This window comes from Mastomys coucha, unplaced genomic scaffold, assembly GCF_008632895.1.
Source record: "Mastomys coucha isolate ucsf_1 unplaced genomic scaffold, UCSF_Mcou_1 pScaffold5, whole genome shotgun sequence".
Lineage (NCBI taxonomy): Eukaryota > Metazoa > Chordata > Mammalia > Rodentia > Muridae > Mastomys > Mastomys coucha.
Window position 1 is genome coordinate 24,548,995 of NW_022196911.1, and position 20,871 is coordinate 24,569,865.

The window sequence follows — 20,871 nt, forward strand, 5'->3', positions numbered from 1 at the left end:
CTGTCCTGGAACTCATTCTGTAGACCAGGCTGGCCTCAAACTCAGAAATCCACCTGCCTCTGACTCCCGAGTGCTGGGATTAAAGGCATGGTCCACCACCGCCCAGCCCATGTGGGTATTTTTACACACAGTTCACCCACTAAATGATTTGTCTTCTCAAACATAAAGTGTCTGGCATTTTATGGAATCATTTTTAAAAATATTTATATATATTTTATGAGTATATGTTTTACCTGTACTTCATGTGTGTGTCCAGTGCCTGTGCAGTCAGAAAAGGGTATCAGATCTTCCAAAGCCAGGTTTATAGATGGCTATGAACTGCCTTGTACTTGTTAGGAACTGAACTCAGGTTCTCTGCAAGAGCAGCAAGTCTCCTGACTATTGAGCCATTTCTCACTCCCCAGAGCTCTGTAGGCTCCCCTTGCATAGCTTCGGTTAGTCTCCAACTCTAGATCTCCCTGCCTGAGCCAGAGTGCTGGAATTATATGTGCACCACCATGCTTTTGGTAGACTTTCCAATAACTTTTTGAGGGGGCCAGTGAGATGTCCCAGCAAGGAAAAAAAAATACTTGAAGTCAAGCCTGATGACCTAAGTTCAGTTCTAGGCATCTACATGGTAGTAAAGAACCAATCCCTACAGGTTGTTCTCTGGCCTCCACATGTGCATCGTCACAACATATGTACAACCTAACCAGGAAAAATATAACTTCTGAATGAATGGATAAATGAAAGAATTTAGCAAGGATTTCAAAAAGTGTAATAAATTAGATCAGACCAGTCAAAAGTGTAAAGAAATTTAACACTTTAATTTCTAGTAGTTTCTTCTGGAATTGGAAGACCTAGGATGCGAAAACCTTGGATATTATTGAAAAGAAGTGATGTCATTCCTTGAGAACCTGTGAATACCTAGACACACTGTGTACAGTTTCTAATTCTTACTACGAAGTAGATAGTAATCACATTTTAATGATTAGGAAATTAAAGTAATGTCAAAATACATGCCCACAATCTAGTGGTGCTGGGATGCAAAATAATTTTGTTGTTGTTTTTTCAAAAACAAAAGGACAGGGTTTCTCTGTGTAGCCCTGGCTGTCCTGGAACTCACTCTGTAGACCAGGCTGGCCTTGAACTCAGAAATCTGCCTGCCTCTGCCTCCCAAGTGCTGGGATTAAAGGCATGAGCCACCACCCAGCAAGCAGGAACGTTTCTAACATCCACACACAGGAAGCAGAAAAAGAGGGAGAGGAATAGGGAGAACAGGGAAAGAGAGGGAGGGTGAGCTATGAATGGATGGATGGATAGAAAGATAGGCAAGTAGATAGACAGAGACTGAGAGGCTGAGACAGAGAGACGGAGACGGAGAGACAAAACCTAGGCCCAGTGCAAACTCTTGAAACTTTAAAGTCTATTCCCAGTGACACACCTCCTCCAACAAGGCTACACCCTTAATCCTCCCTAAACAGTTCACCAACTGGAAATTAAACATTCAAATATATGAACCTAAGGGGGCTATTCTCCTTCAAACAACCACAATAAGACAGTCACTTAAATATTTTATGTGGCAGGGCAGTGGTGGCGCATGCCTTTAATCCTAGCACTTGAGAGGCAGAGGCAGGCAGATTTCTGAGTTCGAGGCCAGCCTGGTCTACAGAGTGAGTTCCAGGACAGCCAGGGCTACACAGAGAAACCCTGTCTCAAAAAACCAAAAAAAAAAAAATGTGTATGGGTATTTTGCCTGCTTATATGTCTGTGCATCAATTGTGTGTCTGGGGCCTGTGGAGGCCAGAATAAGGCAATGGATCCCCTGCAGCTGGAGCTCTAGATGGTTATAAGTTGCCATGTGGGCTTATCATGTTGCTCTGGTAGATCTACAAGTGTTCTTAACTGCCATCCAGATACTTTGGAGTCTGAGGCAGGAGGTTGCATAAGCTCAAAAAATCTTGGTCAAGGCCTTTGTTATGTCTCTCTGGCTTTTCTAGAACTCTTTGTTTCTTGAGCTTAAGGGAGCTTCCTGTTTCAGACTCCAAAGTAGCTAAAGTAAGAATGTGCCACCTTGCTCAGCGTTAGCTTTGTCATTCAAAATTCTGAAAGAGTGCTTTGAACTTGAACAGGGTTCCCTTATTACCTTTGAGACAGGTTCTCACTGTGTAGCCTTGGCTGTCCTGGAGCTCAATATATAGACCAGAATACCCTCAAAATCATAGAGGGTATGATTGTTGTCCAATATATGTTGGAGGAGGTCTGCCTCTGCTTCCCAAGTGCTGGGACTGGGATTGAAGGCATGTGCCATGATCACAGTCAGCCTTATTTTTTGAGACAGTCTCATGTCACTCAGCCTGACCTTGAAGATATTATATATCAGATGGAGGGTGTTCTTGAGCTCCTGATCATCCTTTAGGTGTGCCACCATGCCTAGCTTTTATTTAAAAAAATTTAAGCTCTATTTTTATTTTATTGTATGGGTGTTTTGTCTACTTGTGTGTTTGTGCATCACCTGTGTACAGTGCCTGTGTAGGCCAGAAGAAGGTATCTGATCCTCTGGAAATTAAATTATAGATGATTGTTGGTGGCCATGTGGGTGCTGGAACAAAATTTGGGTCCTCTGGAAGAACAACAAGTGATCTTAATTTCTGGCCTATCATCTTTCCAGTCTCCATGCCTGGGTTTTGTGGTTTTGTTTGTTTTTGAGACAGGTTCTCACTGTCTTTTACAGGTTGGCTCAGTAGATCTTGAATTTATGTTAATCCTCCTGTCCTAAGTTCTCAAGTAGTGGAGTTAAAGAATGAGCCACCATACCTAGCTTGCACATGTTTTTCTACTGTTTTTTAAAAATTCCAAATGATATTTAAAAATTTATTTTGTGAAGTAAGGTAGTGGTATGGCCTTTATAGCACAGGTATTGAAGTTAGAGAACAACCCACTATAAATATGGGGTCCTGAGGATGAACTCAGATTGTCAGGCTGGAGAGCAAGTCCCTCCCTCTATCTGACAAACCATTCAATAGCCCTGTTGCTGGCACCCATCTTCTTCCTCCTCTTCCTCTTCCTCCTCCTCCTCATCTTGCATGTGAGTGTGTATGTATGTCTAAGATGTGTGTATGGGAATGGGTGCATATGTGAAGTTCAAAGGCAATTTAAGAGTTTTCTCCTTCCATCTTTTTGAAGTAGGATTTCTCTTGTTTCAGCCTAGCTAAGTACTCCAGGGCAGTCTGGAACTTTTAGGTGGTTCTCCTGTCTTAGATTCCCATCTTACCCAGGACTGTTGGGACTGCATATGTGGTCCACCACTTGTGACTTTTTTCCATGGGTTCCAGAGCTCTAACTCAGGTTGTAAGGCTTGTGAGATGCTTTCTCCAATGAACCATCTCATCAGCGCTTGGACCTGATTTCTACAGGTTAAGTCTGAATTAGTTATATTTCACTGTTACAAAATTTTTCAGGAGATAATATATAGTGCTTCCTTGGTTAATTTTATGTTTTGGATTTATTTTTTTAACTATTTGTTTTCAATATTTAATTTATACATACAAATTATATTTTCTAAAACAGATTTAAAGCATGGCAAAGTTCTTTTCATTGAAGAACTTCACTGCACTTTCAGATCTTCATCCAAATATGGCTAATCTGGTAGGTCTTCACAACTATCTTACTAATATTTAAGTATTTGCTTGTGAAACTTTGTGTGGCAACATTACATTATATCATCATTACTGATTCATTGGACACACTATAAGTGTTACAGCTTGGGTAGAAAGGTGTGCTGGCAGTCAGGAACCAAGGAATATCACAAAGTCACATTGCAAAACAAATCTCACACAAGATATTTATTGTGAGAGAAAACCGAAGAGGGTGGTAGCGTCTGCTCAGGAAAGCAGCAGCAGAGAATTGGACAGGACACAGGGTTTGTGTAGGGTTTTTGGGCAGCGGGCAGAGCTTTCCAGGGTGGTCTGTATTAGGGAGACTATGAGCTGATTCTGGCACAATCTCAGGGATTGTTGAGTTTTTCTTAGGGTGGTGATTGGCCACTTTCCTGCCATGAGGGGCTGGAAACAGCCTTTACTGCCTAAGTCTAGAGGTTGGGTGGCGTGGGGGGTGCTGATCCTGGCCATTAGAGCTCCTCAGGGGTGGGTGGTCTGGCCCCTCACTTGCCTCTAGGGATCAGGTCTAGTCACTAGAGTGGTCCAGGGATGGAACTTGGTAATCACAGGTCTCTGGGTCAGGGCTTACAATAGGAGTCTCTGCCACTCAAGTTGTCATGAATAGCCAACATACATGCTTGTATAATTGATAAGGACATAGATACTCACTGAATTCATAGAAAGAAAAGATAAAATAGTATAAATTAATTCTTCTAAGGTTTGTATTTGTGTCAGCTAAATGCAAATTAAATTTTATTTTATTTATAGAATAGCAGATATAGGATTATAAATATGACTAGGAATTGTTTAAAATGATGGCTCAGTGGGCAAATGTCCTTATGTTCTTAGTTGTGTTATATTATGAGTACTTGAGTTTGATCCCCAGGAAATATAGGTGGAAGGAGAAAACTCTGACATATACATGTTCACTGTACATGCATGTGAGCACTTACATACATACATACTAATAAAGTATTTTGTATTATTTTAATAATTAACAAAATAAAAAAATTAGTCAGCCAGGCGGTGGTGGCGCACGCCTTTAATCCCAGCACTTGGGAGGCAGAGGCAGGAGGATTTCTGAGTTCGAGGCCAGCCTGGTTTACAGAGTGAGTTCTAGGACAGCCAGGGCTACACAGAGAAACCCTGTCTCAAAAACAAACAAAACAAAAAACAAAAAAAATTAGTAAACGGTCAAATTTACCATTATAAAATTGAATCATTTTCATTTAACGGTAGAAATTCTCTAAGAAAATTATAAAAATTTGTATCTCAAGTACTATTAAACGTGTGGGTTTTTTACCTTTTTTTTTTTTTTTTTTTTGAGACAGAATCTCACCAGGTATCCCTAGCTAGCAGGGAATTTACTATGTACACCAGAATAGCCTCATAGAATCTGCCTACCTCTGCTTCCAGAATATTGGAACTAAAAGTGTGTGTCACCACACTCAGCTGCTTTTATGACTTTTGATGTGGTATTCTGGAACAATGATTCATAGCCTACTAAAGCTTATTTAAATAAAATCCAGGTTGATAAAATGAAGCACTTATAAACAATGAAAACAATGGCCATATTCTCTTATCTTCCCTGTCCCCAAGCAGCCATGTGTGTAGAACTCCAGACTGGCACTAAAAATCTTTCCATTGTTCTTCCTGCCTCAGCCTCTGTGAATGCTGGAACTTGGTCTGTAGCCTAGGCTGTCCTCGAACTCACAGAAATACATTGGCCTCTTCCTTTCAAGTGCTGGGATTAAAGGAATGTGTGGTACACACTACTAAATAAAATCATATTTCTTAAAATCAGTAAACTTACTGTACCATTAATACTTGACAATCAAAGTTTATTGATGTAAAAAACTTATTTTTATAATTTTCCTTGAAACAAGCTATTTGGTAGTTTTCTTTTCAGTTTCAAAGTTTTAAACATTTTTATTTTTATGTGTATGGATGTTTTGCCTGCCTTTATGTGTGAACAACACGTGAGTGCCTGGTGTCTGCAGAGACTAGAAGAGAACATTGGATATTCTGGAACTGGAGTTACAGATGGTTGTAAAACACCATGTGGGTGATGAGAATTGAACCCAGATCCTCTGGAAATATGGCCAGTGCTCTTAATCACTGAGTCAACTCTCTAGCCCAATTAGAAAATTTTATTCAAACTTTCCATTAGTGTGTTTTTTCTCAAAAATTTCAGTAAGATGTGCACATATATGGAATTTAAATGTGTATGAATGTGAAAAAGATGACCAGCAGTTCAGCGGGAATGTGACCATCCTAAGGTTTGAGTGTATTTGACTGATCTTTATTCTGGGTGTTTTTACCTGAGTGTGTGTCTGTGCACCACATGGTGCAGTGCCTATGGAAGCCAGAAGAGGGGACTGGATACTCTGGAACTGGAGTTACAGATGGTTGTTAGCTGCCATGTGAATGGAGCCCATATCTTCTGCAAGAGCAGCACATGCTCTTCATGACTGAGCATCTCTCTAGTTCCCTGACTGTATTTTAAATGTCACAAATTATTGCAAGGTTTAAAACAGTTGTGAGGAATCTTCATTAAAGTTTCATTATTTTCTTTTCAGAGAGAGACTTTTGCTTCTTCTTTGTTTGTTTTTCTAGGGTTTTTGTTTGTTTGTTTGTTTGTTTTTTGAGACAGGGTTCCTCTGTGTAGCCTTGGCTGTCCTGGAACTCACTCTGTAGACCAGGCTGGCCTCGAACTCAGAAATCTGCCTGCCTCTGCCTCCCAAGTTCTGGGATTAAAGGCGAGCGCCACCACTGCCCAGCAGTACTTTACTTCTTAAAGCATATTTTTAATATTTTTCTTTGTTATTCACAGAAGAGAGCATTAAAACTTTTGAGATGTTAGTATCTCCAAGAGTAAGATATAGAACTTTAAAATCTAAGTTTGCTGCAGTCTATGTTATTGCCCAACATATTTAGAGTAAGAAGCTAAGCAGTTATGTTAGAAAGCCCTATGTAAAGGAAAGCTTTGAAGACTATGGCAAGTTAAATTTCATTATACATGTGTTTTGGATGAGATCTGTAAGGATTGATAGCTCCCTCTAGTGACTGAAAATAAAGTAAAAACATACTAAGTAAATGATTATATTTGTAATAGTAGTTAACTGCCTCATTACTTTGTATTCTTCCTTGGAGAACTAAATATTTATGAAGATTGTTAGCTGTTTGTCTGGAATAAATGCATTTAAATATTTCCTAGTCAGAAATTTTTGTTAAAGCTAGTAAAATATAACAAGTCCAGGAAATTAAATTTACCATCTACACCTGTGTTTAATATTGGTCTTCTATTACTCTTTTGTTTTTCAGAAAATAATCGGAATAGTTATTGGGAAAACAGATGTCAAAGGCTTTCCAGACAGAAAAAGCTGAGTTCTATTTAACTCTTTCTTAATTTTTCATTAAGTGTGGCTTATTACTGCAAAAAATATATTTAACTGACTAAAATTTCTAGTGTTAAATACCTTAAGAGCAATGGCCAGGCCTCCTACATGTGTGGTCATACTCAATTCAAGAGTGTATATATGAAGACATAATGTTTTCAATGATTTAATATGATATTCTCCAACTATATTTTAGATGCTTTAACAAATAGTTAATTAAATTTATCAATTCATTAATTTGTAGTTTTGTATCATCAGATACAATAATGTCTAAGAGTATGAGAGTATGAATTTCGAACTAGATTTATTGGCCGTAGTCACTAAGTGATCTAAAATCAATCTCTCTCTCTCTCTCTCTCTCTCTCTCTCTCTCTCTCTCTCTCTCTCTCTCTCTCTCTGTTGTTTGAGACAGGGTTTCTCTGTCTCTGTGTGGCCCTGGCTGTCCTGGAACTCACCCTGTAGACCAGGCTGGCCTCAAACTCAGAAATCCACCTGCCTCTGCCTCCCAAGTGCTGGGATTAAAGGCATGTGCCACCACTGCCCGGCTTGTATTACTTTTTAAATTAACTAAAGCAACAGAAAAATCCCATTCTGGAAAAAGTGCACTTGCTGACCTCTAGTGGTTCTTTAATTGCATACAAGTTGTTTTGAAACAGCTATTTAGGTGTATGAATTATGACTTTGGGGAAAGCATTTCTTAATCTTGTTGGGCCTTACCTATGAAGTAATTAATACCAAATTAGGTTTTTGTGAGTATAATAATTGAAAAACAGGAAATCTAAGCTAACAGCTGGACTATCAGAGCTGAATGTCACTTTTTTTTGAATACACAGCTATGGGGAGAAAAGGGCCATAGCGAGAGCTAGCTACCATGGCTGTTTGTTACAGTGCTTGGAAATGCATGGAGGCACAGTGCAGTGGGGAAGGTACATTATGGAATGATTTAGTTGCTAGTAATCAAGAGGATCATCAAAAGTCCAAGACTAACCTGCTCTACCCTGTCTCAAAAACAAAGCAAAAGTAAAAAAGCAAAACCAAAATGAAATAAAACAGAGTAAACATAGGAAATTTCTACCATGTGCTTAAATACTCTATCATAATAATGGTAATAACTGATTATTTTTTAAGTAATAATTTGTTCAAAGTCATATTCATCTGGAATATAAAAGCATTGGTTTTCCTCAGATATTGGATCAGAAAGATACACTTTGAGTTTCACCATTCGTGACTCACCAGACCACTTTGTGAATGTATCCTCCTGGGGCAGTGAGGACTACATCCGCTCGCTGTCGGAGAGCTTCAGGGTTGGTGAGTGTGGTAAGTTGGCGTGATTCTGTGGTTTGTTTGATTTCTTAAATCCCAGCACTTGGGAAACAGAGGTGAGTCTCTATGAGCTGAGGCCAGCCTAGTCCACATATTCAGTTTCAAGCCAGCCACTGTTATATAGTGAGACCCTGTCTCAAAACAAACAAACAAACAAAACAGTGGAGGGTGAGGGGAGGAGAGACAGAGATAGAGATAGAGATAGAGAGACAGACAGAGACTTGCTAGGTAACTTCATTTGAACAAGTGGTAGTTCTCTTGCCTCAGCCTCCCAAGTGCTGAGATCACAGGCCTGTCCTCCCATTCCCAGCAGCACTTAAAAAGTGTTCCTTTTACAGTATTGTTCTTGTGATATGTTTGTGGCTGAGTACAGTTATAACAAAGTAAAATGCGTTATTCTGATGCTTATTAGAGACAGCCAGTGTTGAAGGAACAATGACGGCATTCTGCTTTCCACATTTCCTGGTATATAAGTGGCACTCCAACTAGATATTTTGCCAACTTTTGTTTATTTCATGTTCTAGCTGGCCTAAGCCCCATCATTGCTATTTTAACCCTGTATCTTTCTATAGACATATATAAGGGTTAGTAGTTACTTACACCGTGGCTTTAAGAACAAAGTCTTGTTGGTTCTCACCCATGAAATAAGACCCATTAGTATTTTGTGAGTGTTAAGGAAAGAGTACTAGTATAAAGTATACCAGTTCACAGTAGATGACAACTTCAGCTTAGACAAGGAATGAGAGAGCATGTGTTCCAGTTCTTCTTTATGACAGAAAAAAGGAGGGAAGAGGGAGCAGGGAGTCAGACCACTCGTCTCCAATGCTGTAGTTCCAAACACACACTGCACATGGCAGGTAACAGTATCCAACAGTATGTACTCAACCATTGTACCATGTATGTCCTATAGATATGAAATGAATAATGTTGTCAAACATGTGGACTATGAAGACAGAAAACTTTGAAAACTTCATCAGCCTAGTACAGTTATAAATATTCCTTGAATGAATGCCAGAATGTCCAGTGTGTAGAGAGAAACTTAAGTATTAAAATGTTATAGGTTGATGGCTGTTAGGATAAATAAAGGATTGTTTGTGAAGTTAGATGTGGGGTAAAGGTCAGGTAAACATTTGTTTTATTGAAGGTCATGTTGTAACCAAATCAAATATTGGATGAAAGAAAATCAAAAGTAATATTAGTATGGGTCACATGTTGGGACTTAAAACGCAATGCCCTGGAAATGCTATGTGGGACCAACTGATGACTACATTCCAGGATCCCTTTTATTACAGTGGCATGACAAGATGCCTGTGGAGGATGGAACCCACAGAGTGAAGGTCATTGTTTTGCATACTTAGCTTCTGGTGATTTTGTGATGTTACCATACTTTGCCCTCTGTTTTAGTGATAATTGAAAATCCCCTGATCCAAAGAAAGGAGACAGAAAGAGAAGAAAAGTTTAGCCCTGCAACTCCTAGGTAAATATCTGTCCACCCAGAGAACAAAAATCTTTATGCTAGAATGATGTTAATAATTTTATATCAGATTAGCATAAAACTTTCAGAAGTTGCTCTATTTCAATTCCAAATTCTTTCTTGGATATTTATCTTTAAGATAGTGACAAAATTTATAATTTTTATAATCACAAAAAACTAATTTTCTCTTGGTATCTGTGTAGGATCAAATCAAAAAGTCTCCCTAGGCTACCAAAATCCAGGGGTGCTCAAATACCTTGCACACAGCTTAAAGAAACCTCCTCTATATTTGAAATCATTGTTACTTATAACACCTAATGTCATATAAGTGCATTGTGAGTAATTGTGCTGTATTTGTATTAGTTATAGTGTTCTTTTTTGAATATTTGATACATGATTGTTTGGGTCTGTGGATGCAGAATCTTCAGATGTGGAGTCTGAATGCTTAGGTTTTAAAAACAAGACTCTAGTTAGAATAAAACTAAGCAATCAGAGGGGCTGGAGAGATGGCTCAGCAATTAAGAGTACTTGCTGCCCTTGCAGAAGACCTGCATCCAGTTCTAGCATTCATATTAGGCAGCTAGCTCCAGGGAAGCTGATGCCCTCTTCTGGCCTTTATGCATACCACAAATACAAATGGCATAGATTTCCATAGATGAAAACAAATATACACAAATTCTTTAAAAAAAATCTCTAAACAAAGATAAACACTGGCAATACGTATAATATTATATCTGGCTCTTAATCTACTCATATGCCATTTGTCTTGGGCTAGATTCCCTGGAGGGAGAACTTGAGGGAAAAATTCTTTACAAGTGGCCTATTGAGGGAGGGCTCTTAGGAGAACCCTGCAAGGATGAGGTTGGGAATAAGCTGCTGCTGGAGCTCAAGAGAAAGCTCTGGAGTGTGCTCCTTGGAGCATGACCTTATGCAGAGGGTCAGAGCTTTTGTATCTGACTTATCCATCGCCTATAGTCCATCCCTCCATCAGTGTTCCCAAATGGGTCAGGTAGGGAATGAGAGAGGAAGCCTCACGTCCAAGGTGATTTTGTCCAGAGGCAATTCTGCGCCAGCTAACTCTATAAATGGCTCTAACTAACTAAGTATGGCAGGCTCTCCATTTATACTTGTCTCTCTGCAGTCACTGAGATTTTCCCTTTTTATGAACACCTGGACTCACTCTGCACTAAGATCTGTTCTGCTTTCTAATCCCTCTACACAGAACATTCTCCTATCTACTTGAATCTTTGAATGTTTACTCATTTAATCTTTCCAGTCACTCAGCAGGACTTTCTCCCTACTCTTAGTGTTGCAATCCAGATCATATTCTGAGATGATTTGTTTTTATGACTCCTGCTCACATATATGAGCTTATGAGATTAAGTGTATTTTGTATAATGTTCTCCCCATGCCTAGATTAGAGACAGGCATATAGTTGATTGATTTTTAGTAACTATGTATGGGAAGTGGGAGGGACATATTTGGCAGACCCAACAAATGTGAAACCTCTTGGCATTTTCCAGAATATCTTGAATAATTAACTATTAGGTTGAGCAACAGGAAACTGCTGACATTTAACAAATTTTCACCTAAAATAGCAATTTCATAGCCCAATAGCTTGGCATAGATGGAATGCAAAGTGGTGAGGAAAGGGAGAAGGGGGGCACTTCTTCGTGATACTCACTGCTGGGGAGAAGTGGGGACAGGACGTCTTTTAGCTGCAAAACAGTATCCTCCTCTGTAGCTTAGGAAGAAGAAGACCAAGTTGACTGTCATGTGAAGGCTGAGTTCCAGGGACCAGGGTGAGGACTGGAAGTGAGATCCTGTGAATAACTAAGGCAAAGGAGGAAGGAAGAGCTCTGTGAGGGAGGCTTTGTGAGAGGACTGGGTACAGGGAAAGGGGAACGTCACTGGGGTCTACTACACTCTAAAATTCTGAATCTGTTTCACATACTAGCAATACAGCAGTAAGCAAAACAGAGTTCTTGACTCCAGGCACTTAGATCAAGCAATCAGCATCATAAAAGAAATAACAATGGCTGGAGTGTGGTGCTAATAATGCCAAGGTTGAGTCTTCATGTGGAGCTAGAGAAATGGCTCAGTGGTTAAGGGAACTGGTTGCTCTTTCAGAAGACCTAAGTTCAGTTCCCAGATCCCACATTGGGGCTCACAACCATGTACTTCCAGTTCCATAGGGTCTGATACTCTTTTCTGAATTCTACTGGTAGAAAGCACACATGAGGTACACAGATAGACAGGCCAAAAATAGTACACACAAAATAAAATAAACACATTTTAAAAAAGAAACAATGGGACCTTTGTCTTTTGCAATCTGAAGTTTTAGAGTATTTTTATACCCTGTTTAACAGAAAAGGGAGCTACAGCTTTGGGTCTTGGGCTAGAACGTACAACTAGTATGATCAGAACTCACAAAAAAACTCTCAATACATGTTCTTAATTAAAAGAATATTATTTCAATGAATAAATATTTAAAGACTGATATAAAATACACTAAAGGGAAAATATTTTCTGCTGTTATTTGATGTTTTAAGAGTAAAAATTTAGGGGCTGGAAAGATGGCTTAGCTCTTCCTGAGGTCCCAGGTTCAAATTCCCCACACCCAGATGGTCACTCACAGCCATCTGCAACTCTAGCTCCATGGGATCTGATGCTCTTTGGGGACTCTACAGGCACTACATTCATACAGTACATACACAGGCATAGATTTAGGCAAAACCTTCATAAACGTAAAATGAATATCATATAAAATGTTAATATTAAAAATATAACTTTCTTAATACAGTCTAAATTGCAAGAAAAGTAATTGAATATGATTTTTGTTGTTTTTTTAAATGGTCTGATACTATAACTCAGGGTAGCTTGAAATTCCTTACCTATACATTGGTGGCCTTGAATATGTCAGTACTTCTTCATATGTTGACCAAATGCCAGGATGATAAGTGTAGGCCACCACACCTAGCTGTATAATAGAATGTGAACCAAAGTATTTTTTTTTATTAACAATAATGTGTTGACTTGTGTTTTCCTCATTTAGCAACTATAAACTATTGCTCAGTGAGAATCACTCAATGGTAAAAGTTTGTTCCCCTTATGAAGTGGATACCAAGTTACTTTCTTTGATACACTTGCCTGTTAAAGAATCTCGAGATTATTACTCATTGGCTGACATTGTTGCAAATGGACAGAGTCTTGATGGGAGGATTATTAATGTGCTTGCAGCTGTGAGATCGGTAAGTCATGAAATCAGTAAATTAAAACCAGAGCAAAGCTCCCTACAATTTGGCATGGCACTCTCTGTCAACTGACTTGTGTTAGAATGCCGTAAACACCAGATGGGGCATTATCCCTCTTTATCTTTGTACTAAGTTGAATTAAGAAAATAACACTTCTCATTAAAAGGCAAATTAGCATTTTATCTGTGGATCACTAACAAAATAAAATCATTCCTGATTGCTAATTGAAGCAGGCACTATTGTACTTAAAATGATCCATTATCTATATAAAAGCTGGGTTAAACAAAGACATAAATAGAAAGGATAAGCTTATTGGCATGAACATCCATACTATTCTTTAAACAAGTCAAGGAATAACTCATGTACATAAGTTCTCAGAGGGACTTAGAGAAGGAGGAGAGTGGGATAAGACTGCAGTGGAAGCTGCTGTGGCAAGTGCTGGGAGAAGCAACGTCCACCTCAGTAACTGACAGGCTCTGAGTTTAGCAGCTTAACAAACAAAGGCACTGCAAAAAAATATAAAGGGGACCTCAAAAGTATACCTTAAAGGGCTGGAAGTGTAGCTCCATGCATCTCCACTCCCCATCCTCGCAAAATAAACCTTCACAAAATATAGCACATGCAGAAAATTGTTTAGGATAGAAGATCTGATTCTCTATATGACAATCTTGAAATACAGGCATTTCTAGGCATTTCAGCCAACATTTTGTCGGTTCCTCTAGGTCCTTTAATGATCTACCATTTGTGTGTTAAACATTGCAACACCTCCCCACCCCCCAGCAGGGCACCTCTTCTGTGTGTCATATCACTTCTTCTCCTGCCTTTTATCTCCTTTCGACTTCTCAACCCCAAAGACAGTATTTTAACTATACTTCCCTTGTTATGGGTGAAAACCCCTTTCTTATTAATCAAGTTATTTATCTACATCCTGGTTGAAACTTCTCCTCCCTCTTCTCCTCCCAATACCTCATTTTCCCCTCCCCATCATTCTCCTCCCCTTCCTTTCTCCTCAGAGCAGGGGAGGCTTCCCATGGATATCACCCATCTTTGACTTATCAAGTTGCAGTAAGACCAGGAGCATCTTCTTCTGCTAGACAAGGCAGCCCAGTTAGGGGAGAGGGATCCAAAGGCAGTGTATGTAGTCAGAGACAGCCCTGCCCTGCTTTACAGATCCCACATGAAGACCAGCTGCACCACTGTTACATAATAGCAGAGAGCATAGGTCCATTCCCTGCATGTTCTCTGTTTGGCAGTTCTCTATAAGCCCTTGTGAGCCCAGGTTAGTCGATTCTGTGGCTTTTTTTGTGGTGTCCTTGATTCTTCTGACTCCTTCAATCCTTCCTCCTCCTCTTCCACAGGATTCCTCAAGTTCCACTTAATGTTTGGCCATGGGTCTCTGCATCAGTTTCCATCAGGTACTTGGTGAAGCCTCTCTGATGACAGTTATGCTAAGCTCCTGTGTGCTAATATAGCAGAGTATCTTTACTAGTGTCAGGGGTGGGCTCCCTCTCATGGCATGGGTCTCAAGCTGAGCACTTATTGGTTGACCCTTCTCTCAAATTCTGCTCCATCATTTACCCCTGCATATCTTGTAGGCAGGACAAATTGTGCTTTTGTGGTTGGGTTGCTATCCCAATTCCTCCATTAGAAGTCTTGCCTGGGTATAGGAGGTGGCTGGGCCAGCTCCTCCTATATCCTCCATTGATAGGAGTCTTAGCTGGGTTCATAGATTCTTGGGAGTTTTCATTGTCCTAGGTTTCTAGCTTGTCCCAGAGATGCCCAAACCCAATCCAGTTGTTTCTCCCAGTATTTTCTTCCTCCATCCTCCCCCTACATCATCCTTCCTGTTCCAATTGTCATGGCACCACCCACCTAGTCCCCTCCTTCCTTCCACCCTGATAGACATCTATTCTTATAGATATTACATATCTATATGTATATACATTTCTATTACATAGAAATGTAATCTATTTTGTTCTCAGTGAGCATTCCCCCTTGGGCCCTCCTTGTTACTTAAGTTCTTTTTGGGGTCTGTGGTTTTTAGCATGGTTATCCTGTACTTTTTGACTAATATCCACTTGTACATACCATGTATGTCTTTGTGGGTTTGTGTTACCTCACTCAGGATGATCTTTTCTAGTTCCATCCATTTACCTGCAAATTTCATGATGTCATTGTTTTTAATGGCTGAGTAATACTTCATTGTATAAACATACCACGTTTTCATCATCCATTCTTCAGTTGAGTTGTCTAGGTTATCAGTTTCTGGATGTTATAAATAAAGCTACTATGAACACAGTTAAGCAAGGGTCCTTGTGGTATGGTGGAACATCTTTTGGGTGGGTATATGCCCAGGAATAGTATAGCTGGGTCTTGAATGAGATCTATTTCAAATTTTCTGAGAAACTGCCAAATTGATTTCCAATGTGGTTGTACAAGTTTTCACTCTCACCAGCAATAGAAGAGTGTTCCCCTTGCTCCACATCCTCATCAGCATGAGTTTTTTTTATCTTAGCCATTCTGACTGGTGTAAGATAGAATCTCAGACATTTTAACTTACATTTTCCTGATGACTAAGGGTGCTAAACATTTCTTTAAGTGTTCCTGGGCCATTAGAGATTCCTCTGTTGAGAATTCTCTTTAAATCTGTACCCTATTTTTAACTGGGTTATTTGGTTTGCTGATGTCTAGTTTCTTGAGTTCTTTATATGTTTGGAGATTGTGGCTGATCTTTCTGATACTGTGGCCTTCGTTTGTAGATCTTTGTTCATGGAGCCTTTGTGTTCCCCACAGTGTTCAGTCAAGTCCATAAGTGCAGTAGTGACAATAGCTTAGAAGACGGCCAGATAACTATGCTTGGGGCCTTCCCTTGAGGTCACCAGAGATGGGCACTGTGTTTTCTCTCTCTTCCCCCCGCCCCCTCCTGGGAAGGACATTGAGTAGGGTCTCACTGTAGCTCTGGCTGTCCTAGAACTCACTGTGTAGATCAGGCTGGCCTCTTGTGTACTGGAATTAAAGGTGCACGCCACTGCCCCCAGCCACTCATTCTGTTCTTGTGAAATAGCCGCTGATCAGAAACAAGACCCACTGAGTCCCTCTCTGATACTTTTTCTGCATTGTAGGCAGAACTGGACATCAAGTGCTCCTTCATGTGGTCCTCACTCTCTTAATCCCATGAAGGAGACAAGGGGAGCATTAATGTTTAGTAGTCTGAGGCCTAAGAAGCTGGAATGCATTTGTTCACAGCAAGTCCATGCCAGGCTGTAATACGCCATGAGAAGACACATCCTTCCACGTTTATGTCACAAGGGGTCTGTCCTGGAGCATTTGTCCTGCACTTATTTTTATTTATTTAGTTTTTTTGAGATAGGTTCTCTCTGTGTAGCCTGATGTAGACCAGGCTAGCCTCATACTCAAAGATCTCTACCTACTTCTGCCTCTCAAGTGCTGAGTTTGCACCAGCATACCCAGCTGTATATTTTAGAGATCAGATCTTGCTATGTAAATTTGGCTGGTCTTGAATTCCTCTGAAATCCTGCCTCAACCTTGCAAGTGCTGGAACGATATATGTGTGCCACCACACCTGGCTGTCCTGTTATCTTGACAAATATTTTTTATTTGTCTCTCCTTTGAGTGCATATGTCTCTATTCACTCTTCAAAATGTCCATAATTTGCAAGTTCAGTTAAGTATGCCTAGTTTAGGCAGAAAGTACATTCGGATAACCAGATATTTATCAGTCATTCTTTCCTTGCTATATTTAGAAGTTCATGTTCAAAAAGAAACTATTTGATTATATTTAAGTACCTTCACATCTGTAGAAGAGGAATAATAATTTCCTTCAATTTCTTAGGTTGGAGAGCCAAAATACTTTACAACTTCAGACAGAAGAAAAGGCCAGAGGTGTGAAGTTAAACTCTTTGATGAAACAGAACCTTCTTTCACAATGACATGGTAATTTTCCACATCTGTCTTTAACTGGGATGTCCTACTCTTATTACAGAGACAGAACACTTTGTTTTATCAAAAAATATCATATCAGGTGTAATAATAAGAGATAGGCAATACTTGAAAAAAATGAATTCTCTTGAAGGTTGAGATTTTTCTGCATGCAACCATGGATGGCATAGAATCACTTAGAGTACTTCATTGTAATAAGTCTTGTTACTTCAGTGTGACAAGTTTTATTATTCTCTTTCATAACAAATAGTGTTTTATTGGAGTCTACTGATGAGGGACAAGTCAAAGTTTTTGAAATTCCATGGTAATCTAGAGAATAGGCTCTAAAGTCCTGAAGATTATGGCTCCTGATGCCTGCAAGTGCTATCTGCCAATCAAGCCCTCTGAGCCATGTATCCGTTTGAGATACTCAACTGTAATGGTTATATGCTTTGGCTTTAAAGATTTTAGGCCTTGAATTAATTATTCAGTTCTAAGTAATCAAGTACTGGGCAGATAAAGGACTCATAGAGCAGATACTAGAGATTAGTACATTCTGAAAAGCAGCTCTCACATAGGTGTTAAGTGTGATGTCCTGGGCCTTGAGGATGACTTGGCCAGTGGAGGTACTTTCCATGCAAACCTGGCAACCCAAGTGTGATCCCCAGAACCATAGGTAGAAGAAGAAAACTGACTTTACAAAGCTGTCCTTCATGCATGCATGTTTTCTGGCCTGACTGCATATATGTGTGAGTATGTGTGTGTGTGTGTGTGTGTGTGTTGGTTATCTGGAAATCGCAGTTTTTGTTTTTTCTGTTTTGAGGGTTCTTTGAGGGGAGGTATAAATATGTTACTGATGGAATTTTCTAATGTATTCATTTTGTTTCACTTCTTTTTAAACAAATGCAGTTGGGATAATGAATCCATTCTACTTGCACAGAGCTGGATGGCACGAGAAACAGGTCTTACCATTTATGACTGTGTTAAAAATATTTGTCATTTTCATCTCTCGTGTATTAACTTTAAAAATGTTTGGCTTTCCCCCAAACAGTAATATTTGCCTCTGATGTGAGAATAAATTTTAACAAATTTCAGAACTGCATGGCAGCAACTGTAATCTCAAAAACCATTGTCACAGTGAATCCAGGTAACATGCTTTCTGTTTCTCATTCTTCTGGAAGTGATCATAAACACATGCCAATATTTGTACAATGTTTTTAAGAATCAAACTGTGGGTTAATTTTTTTTTTAAAAAAAGTCTTTTACTTTGTGGTGGCTGAGGAGTGAAGAGGTAAGTCGGAAGATTCATCCTTAATGATTTCCTCTAACCAGGCCTCACCTAGTGGCCCATTAAGCTATGATTTCATCAATAGATGAATGCATTGATGAGGTCATGGCTCCTATGAACTAAAAACTTCTCAATAATGTCATCAGCCTGGGACCAATCCTGCAACAAATGAGGTTTTAGGCAATTTTATATCTAAACCATAACACAATCTTCACCTTTTTGTGATTAAAACACTTAAAAGCTACATTTTTAGTGCTCTTTAGGAATACAGCCCAGAGCTCAGCAGTTAGGAGAGTGTGCTGCTCAATTTGGTTCCAAGCACACCCATCAGGCACCTGACAACCACCTCCAATGCCCAGGATGTGACACCATCTTCTGACCTCTGTAGGTACCTACACCAATATGCACATACCTTTGCACAGACACACACATGCATATAATTAAATGTTAGTATTGTTTTATTTTTATTATATCCTGACCACAGTGTTTCCTCCATTGTCTCCTCCCACTCCCTTCTCCAACCTTCTCCTCTGCACCTGCACCCACGTCCCCTGTTTCTCCTCAGCAAAGGTGGCTTCTGTGGACCTCACCCAGATAGGGCACATCAAGTGCAGTAAGCCTGGCACCCCACACAACTTTTTGGAGACAAAGTCTTACTGTGTAGCACTTACTAGCCTGGGACAAAGATCCACCTACCTCTGCCTCCCAAATGCTAGGATTAAAGGTGTACAAAAGAAACCCTTTTAAAGAATTGAATGTAGGAAACTATCCTATTATATGGTATTATTAGCTATAGACCTTATGTTGTACAACAGAGTTTTTAAATTTATTTTGTTAAGGACATAAATTTAGTAGAAATTTACAAAGCTGTTTTAACTTGGCTGCTTGTTTTAAATCAGGTAGATTTTAATTTCCTCCCTACCTTGTAGAAATGAAGAACCTAAGTGGCATAGATATTTATCATAAGTAGTATGTTACCTTTTCCCGATGCTTCTCCTGCCTTGAGAATATTCATTAGAGTGGGAGGGAATTCCGTCCTCCTTGCTGACAGTCTGGGTCATGAACTTTTTTTTCTTTTCTTTTCTTTCTTTTCTTTTTTTTTTGTTTGTTTTTTCAAGACAGGGTTTCTCTGTGTAGCCCTGGCTGTCCTGGAACTCACTCTGTAGACCAGGCTGGCCTTGAACTCAGAAATCCACCTGCCTCTGCCTTCCAAGTGCTGAGATTAAAGGCGTGCGCCACCACTGTTCGGCTTCTGGGCCATGAACGTTAAGGTGCTAATTGATTTGCTTGCTGCAGCCCTTTTAGCAATTGTTCCCTTCATTGTCTAGCAGTTCTATTAGGACACCAAAAACATTTATTCATTCATTTGTCCATTAATTTACAAATCCTCACAGAATGCTTTATATACACCAACAATGTAGATAACATCAATCTTTTTTTTTAAAGATGCATTTATTATCATACATAAGTACACTGTAGCTGTCTTCAGACATACCAGAAGAGGGTGTCAGATCTCATTATGGGTGGTTGTGAGCCACCATGTGGTTGCTGGGATTTGAACTCAGGACCTTTGGAAGAGCAGTCGGTGCTCTTACCCACTGAGCCATCTCACCAGACCAACTTCAATCTTTTTTAGAACAAGACAGAAGACAGTGGAAGGCCAATAGATGTAAGGGCAGCCATGATGTTGGATATTGGAATACAAGATGAAAAAGCACAGGCTTTGTTCTTGAGGGCTCCATCCTCAATTTGAGAAAGCACAGTGATAGGACATGGAATGGGAGCAGGAGGAGAAAACCTCCTCTACCTGCCCAAGGAAGGTGGAAGAGTCTAGACACTATAACAACAAGTGGTGGAGTGTTGAAGTAGGATTTTACAACTAAAGACAACTGGGTTGGAGGCAGGGTCTTAGGATTGAAGGGCTTTAGACTCCAGTGAAGACTCTTTGAAGTGACATTCTTGCCTCACAGCATGCCGCCTAACTACTCCTGAGGAAACTCCTATTCTAATTTGAGGAACAAAGCTTTAAAATAACGTTTTAAAACCACTTCTAAAGCTAGCCATGGATCTGGGCCTGGGAGTTCACACCTTTAATTTCAGTACTTGGGAGACATGCTAAGCAGGCAGATCTGTGAGCTCAAGGCCAGCCTAGTCTACATAGTGAGTTCTGGGATAGCCAGAGCTACATAGTGGGATCCTGTCTTGAAAAATACCAAAAAAGCAAAAAACAAAACATAACAAAAACCACCACCAATAACAACAAACATAAGCTAGTCATGGTTATCCGTGTCCATAACCCCAATACTTGGGAGTCTGACAGAGAAGGATTCTAAGTTTACAATGTATTTATTTATCTTGTTTTTTCAGGGCAGGGTTTCTCTATGTAGCCCTGGTTGTCCTGTAACTAGCTCTGTAGACCAGGCTAGCCTCAGACTCAGATCCACTTGCCTTTGCCTCACAAGTGCTGGGATTAAAGGTGTGCGCCACCATCACCCTAACAAATACAACTTTTAAAATAAATAAAAAGAGAAAAGAAATGAATATAATATTCACAGAAT

General features: G+C 39.7%; 1 protein-coding gene across 2 annotated transcripts in view; it reads left to right on the plus strand.

Moving 5' to 3' along the window:
- The window catches only part of Meiob (meiosis specific with OB-fold), a 156,465-nt gene that overhangs the window by 43,471 nt on the left and 92,123 nt on the right, over positions 1–20,871 (plus strand). Inside the window, exons 2-9 of one of the 2 annotated variants that reach the window (XM_031350914.1) lie at positions 3,550–3,627; positions 6,963–7,020; positions 8,222–8,353; positions 9,764–9,836; positions 12,889–13,084; positions 16,940–17,040; positions 17,935–17,987; positions 18,077–18,172. In XM_031350914.1, coding sequence (XP_031206774.1) covers positions 3,559–3,627; positions 6,963–7,020; positions 8,222–8,353; positions 9,764–9,836; positions 12,889–13,084; positions 16,940–17,040; positions 17,935–17,987; positions 18,077–18,172 — 778 coding nt within the window. In that variant the 5' untranslated portion in view covers positions 3,550–3,558. The remainder of the gene's footprint in view (positions 1–3,549; positions 3,628–6,962; positions 7,021–8,221; positions 8,354–9,763; positions 9,837–12,888; positions 13,085–16,939; positions 17,041–17,934; positions 17,988–18,076; positions 18,173–20,871) is intronic. The other variant, XM_031350915.1, reaches the window with a different exon arrangement.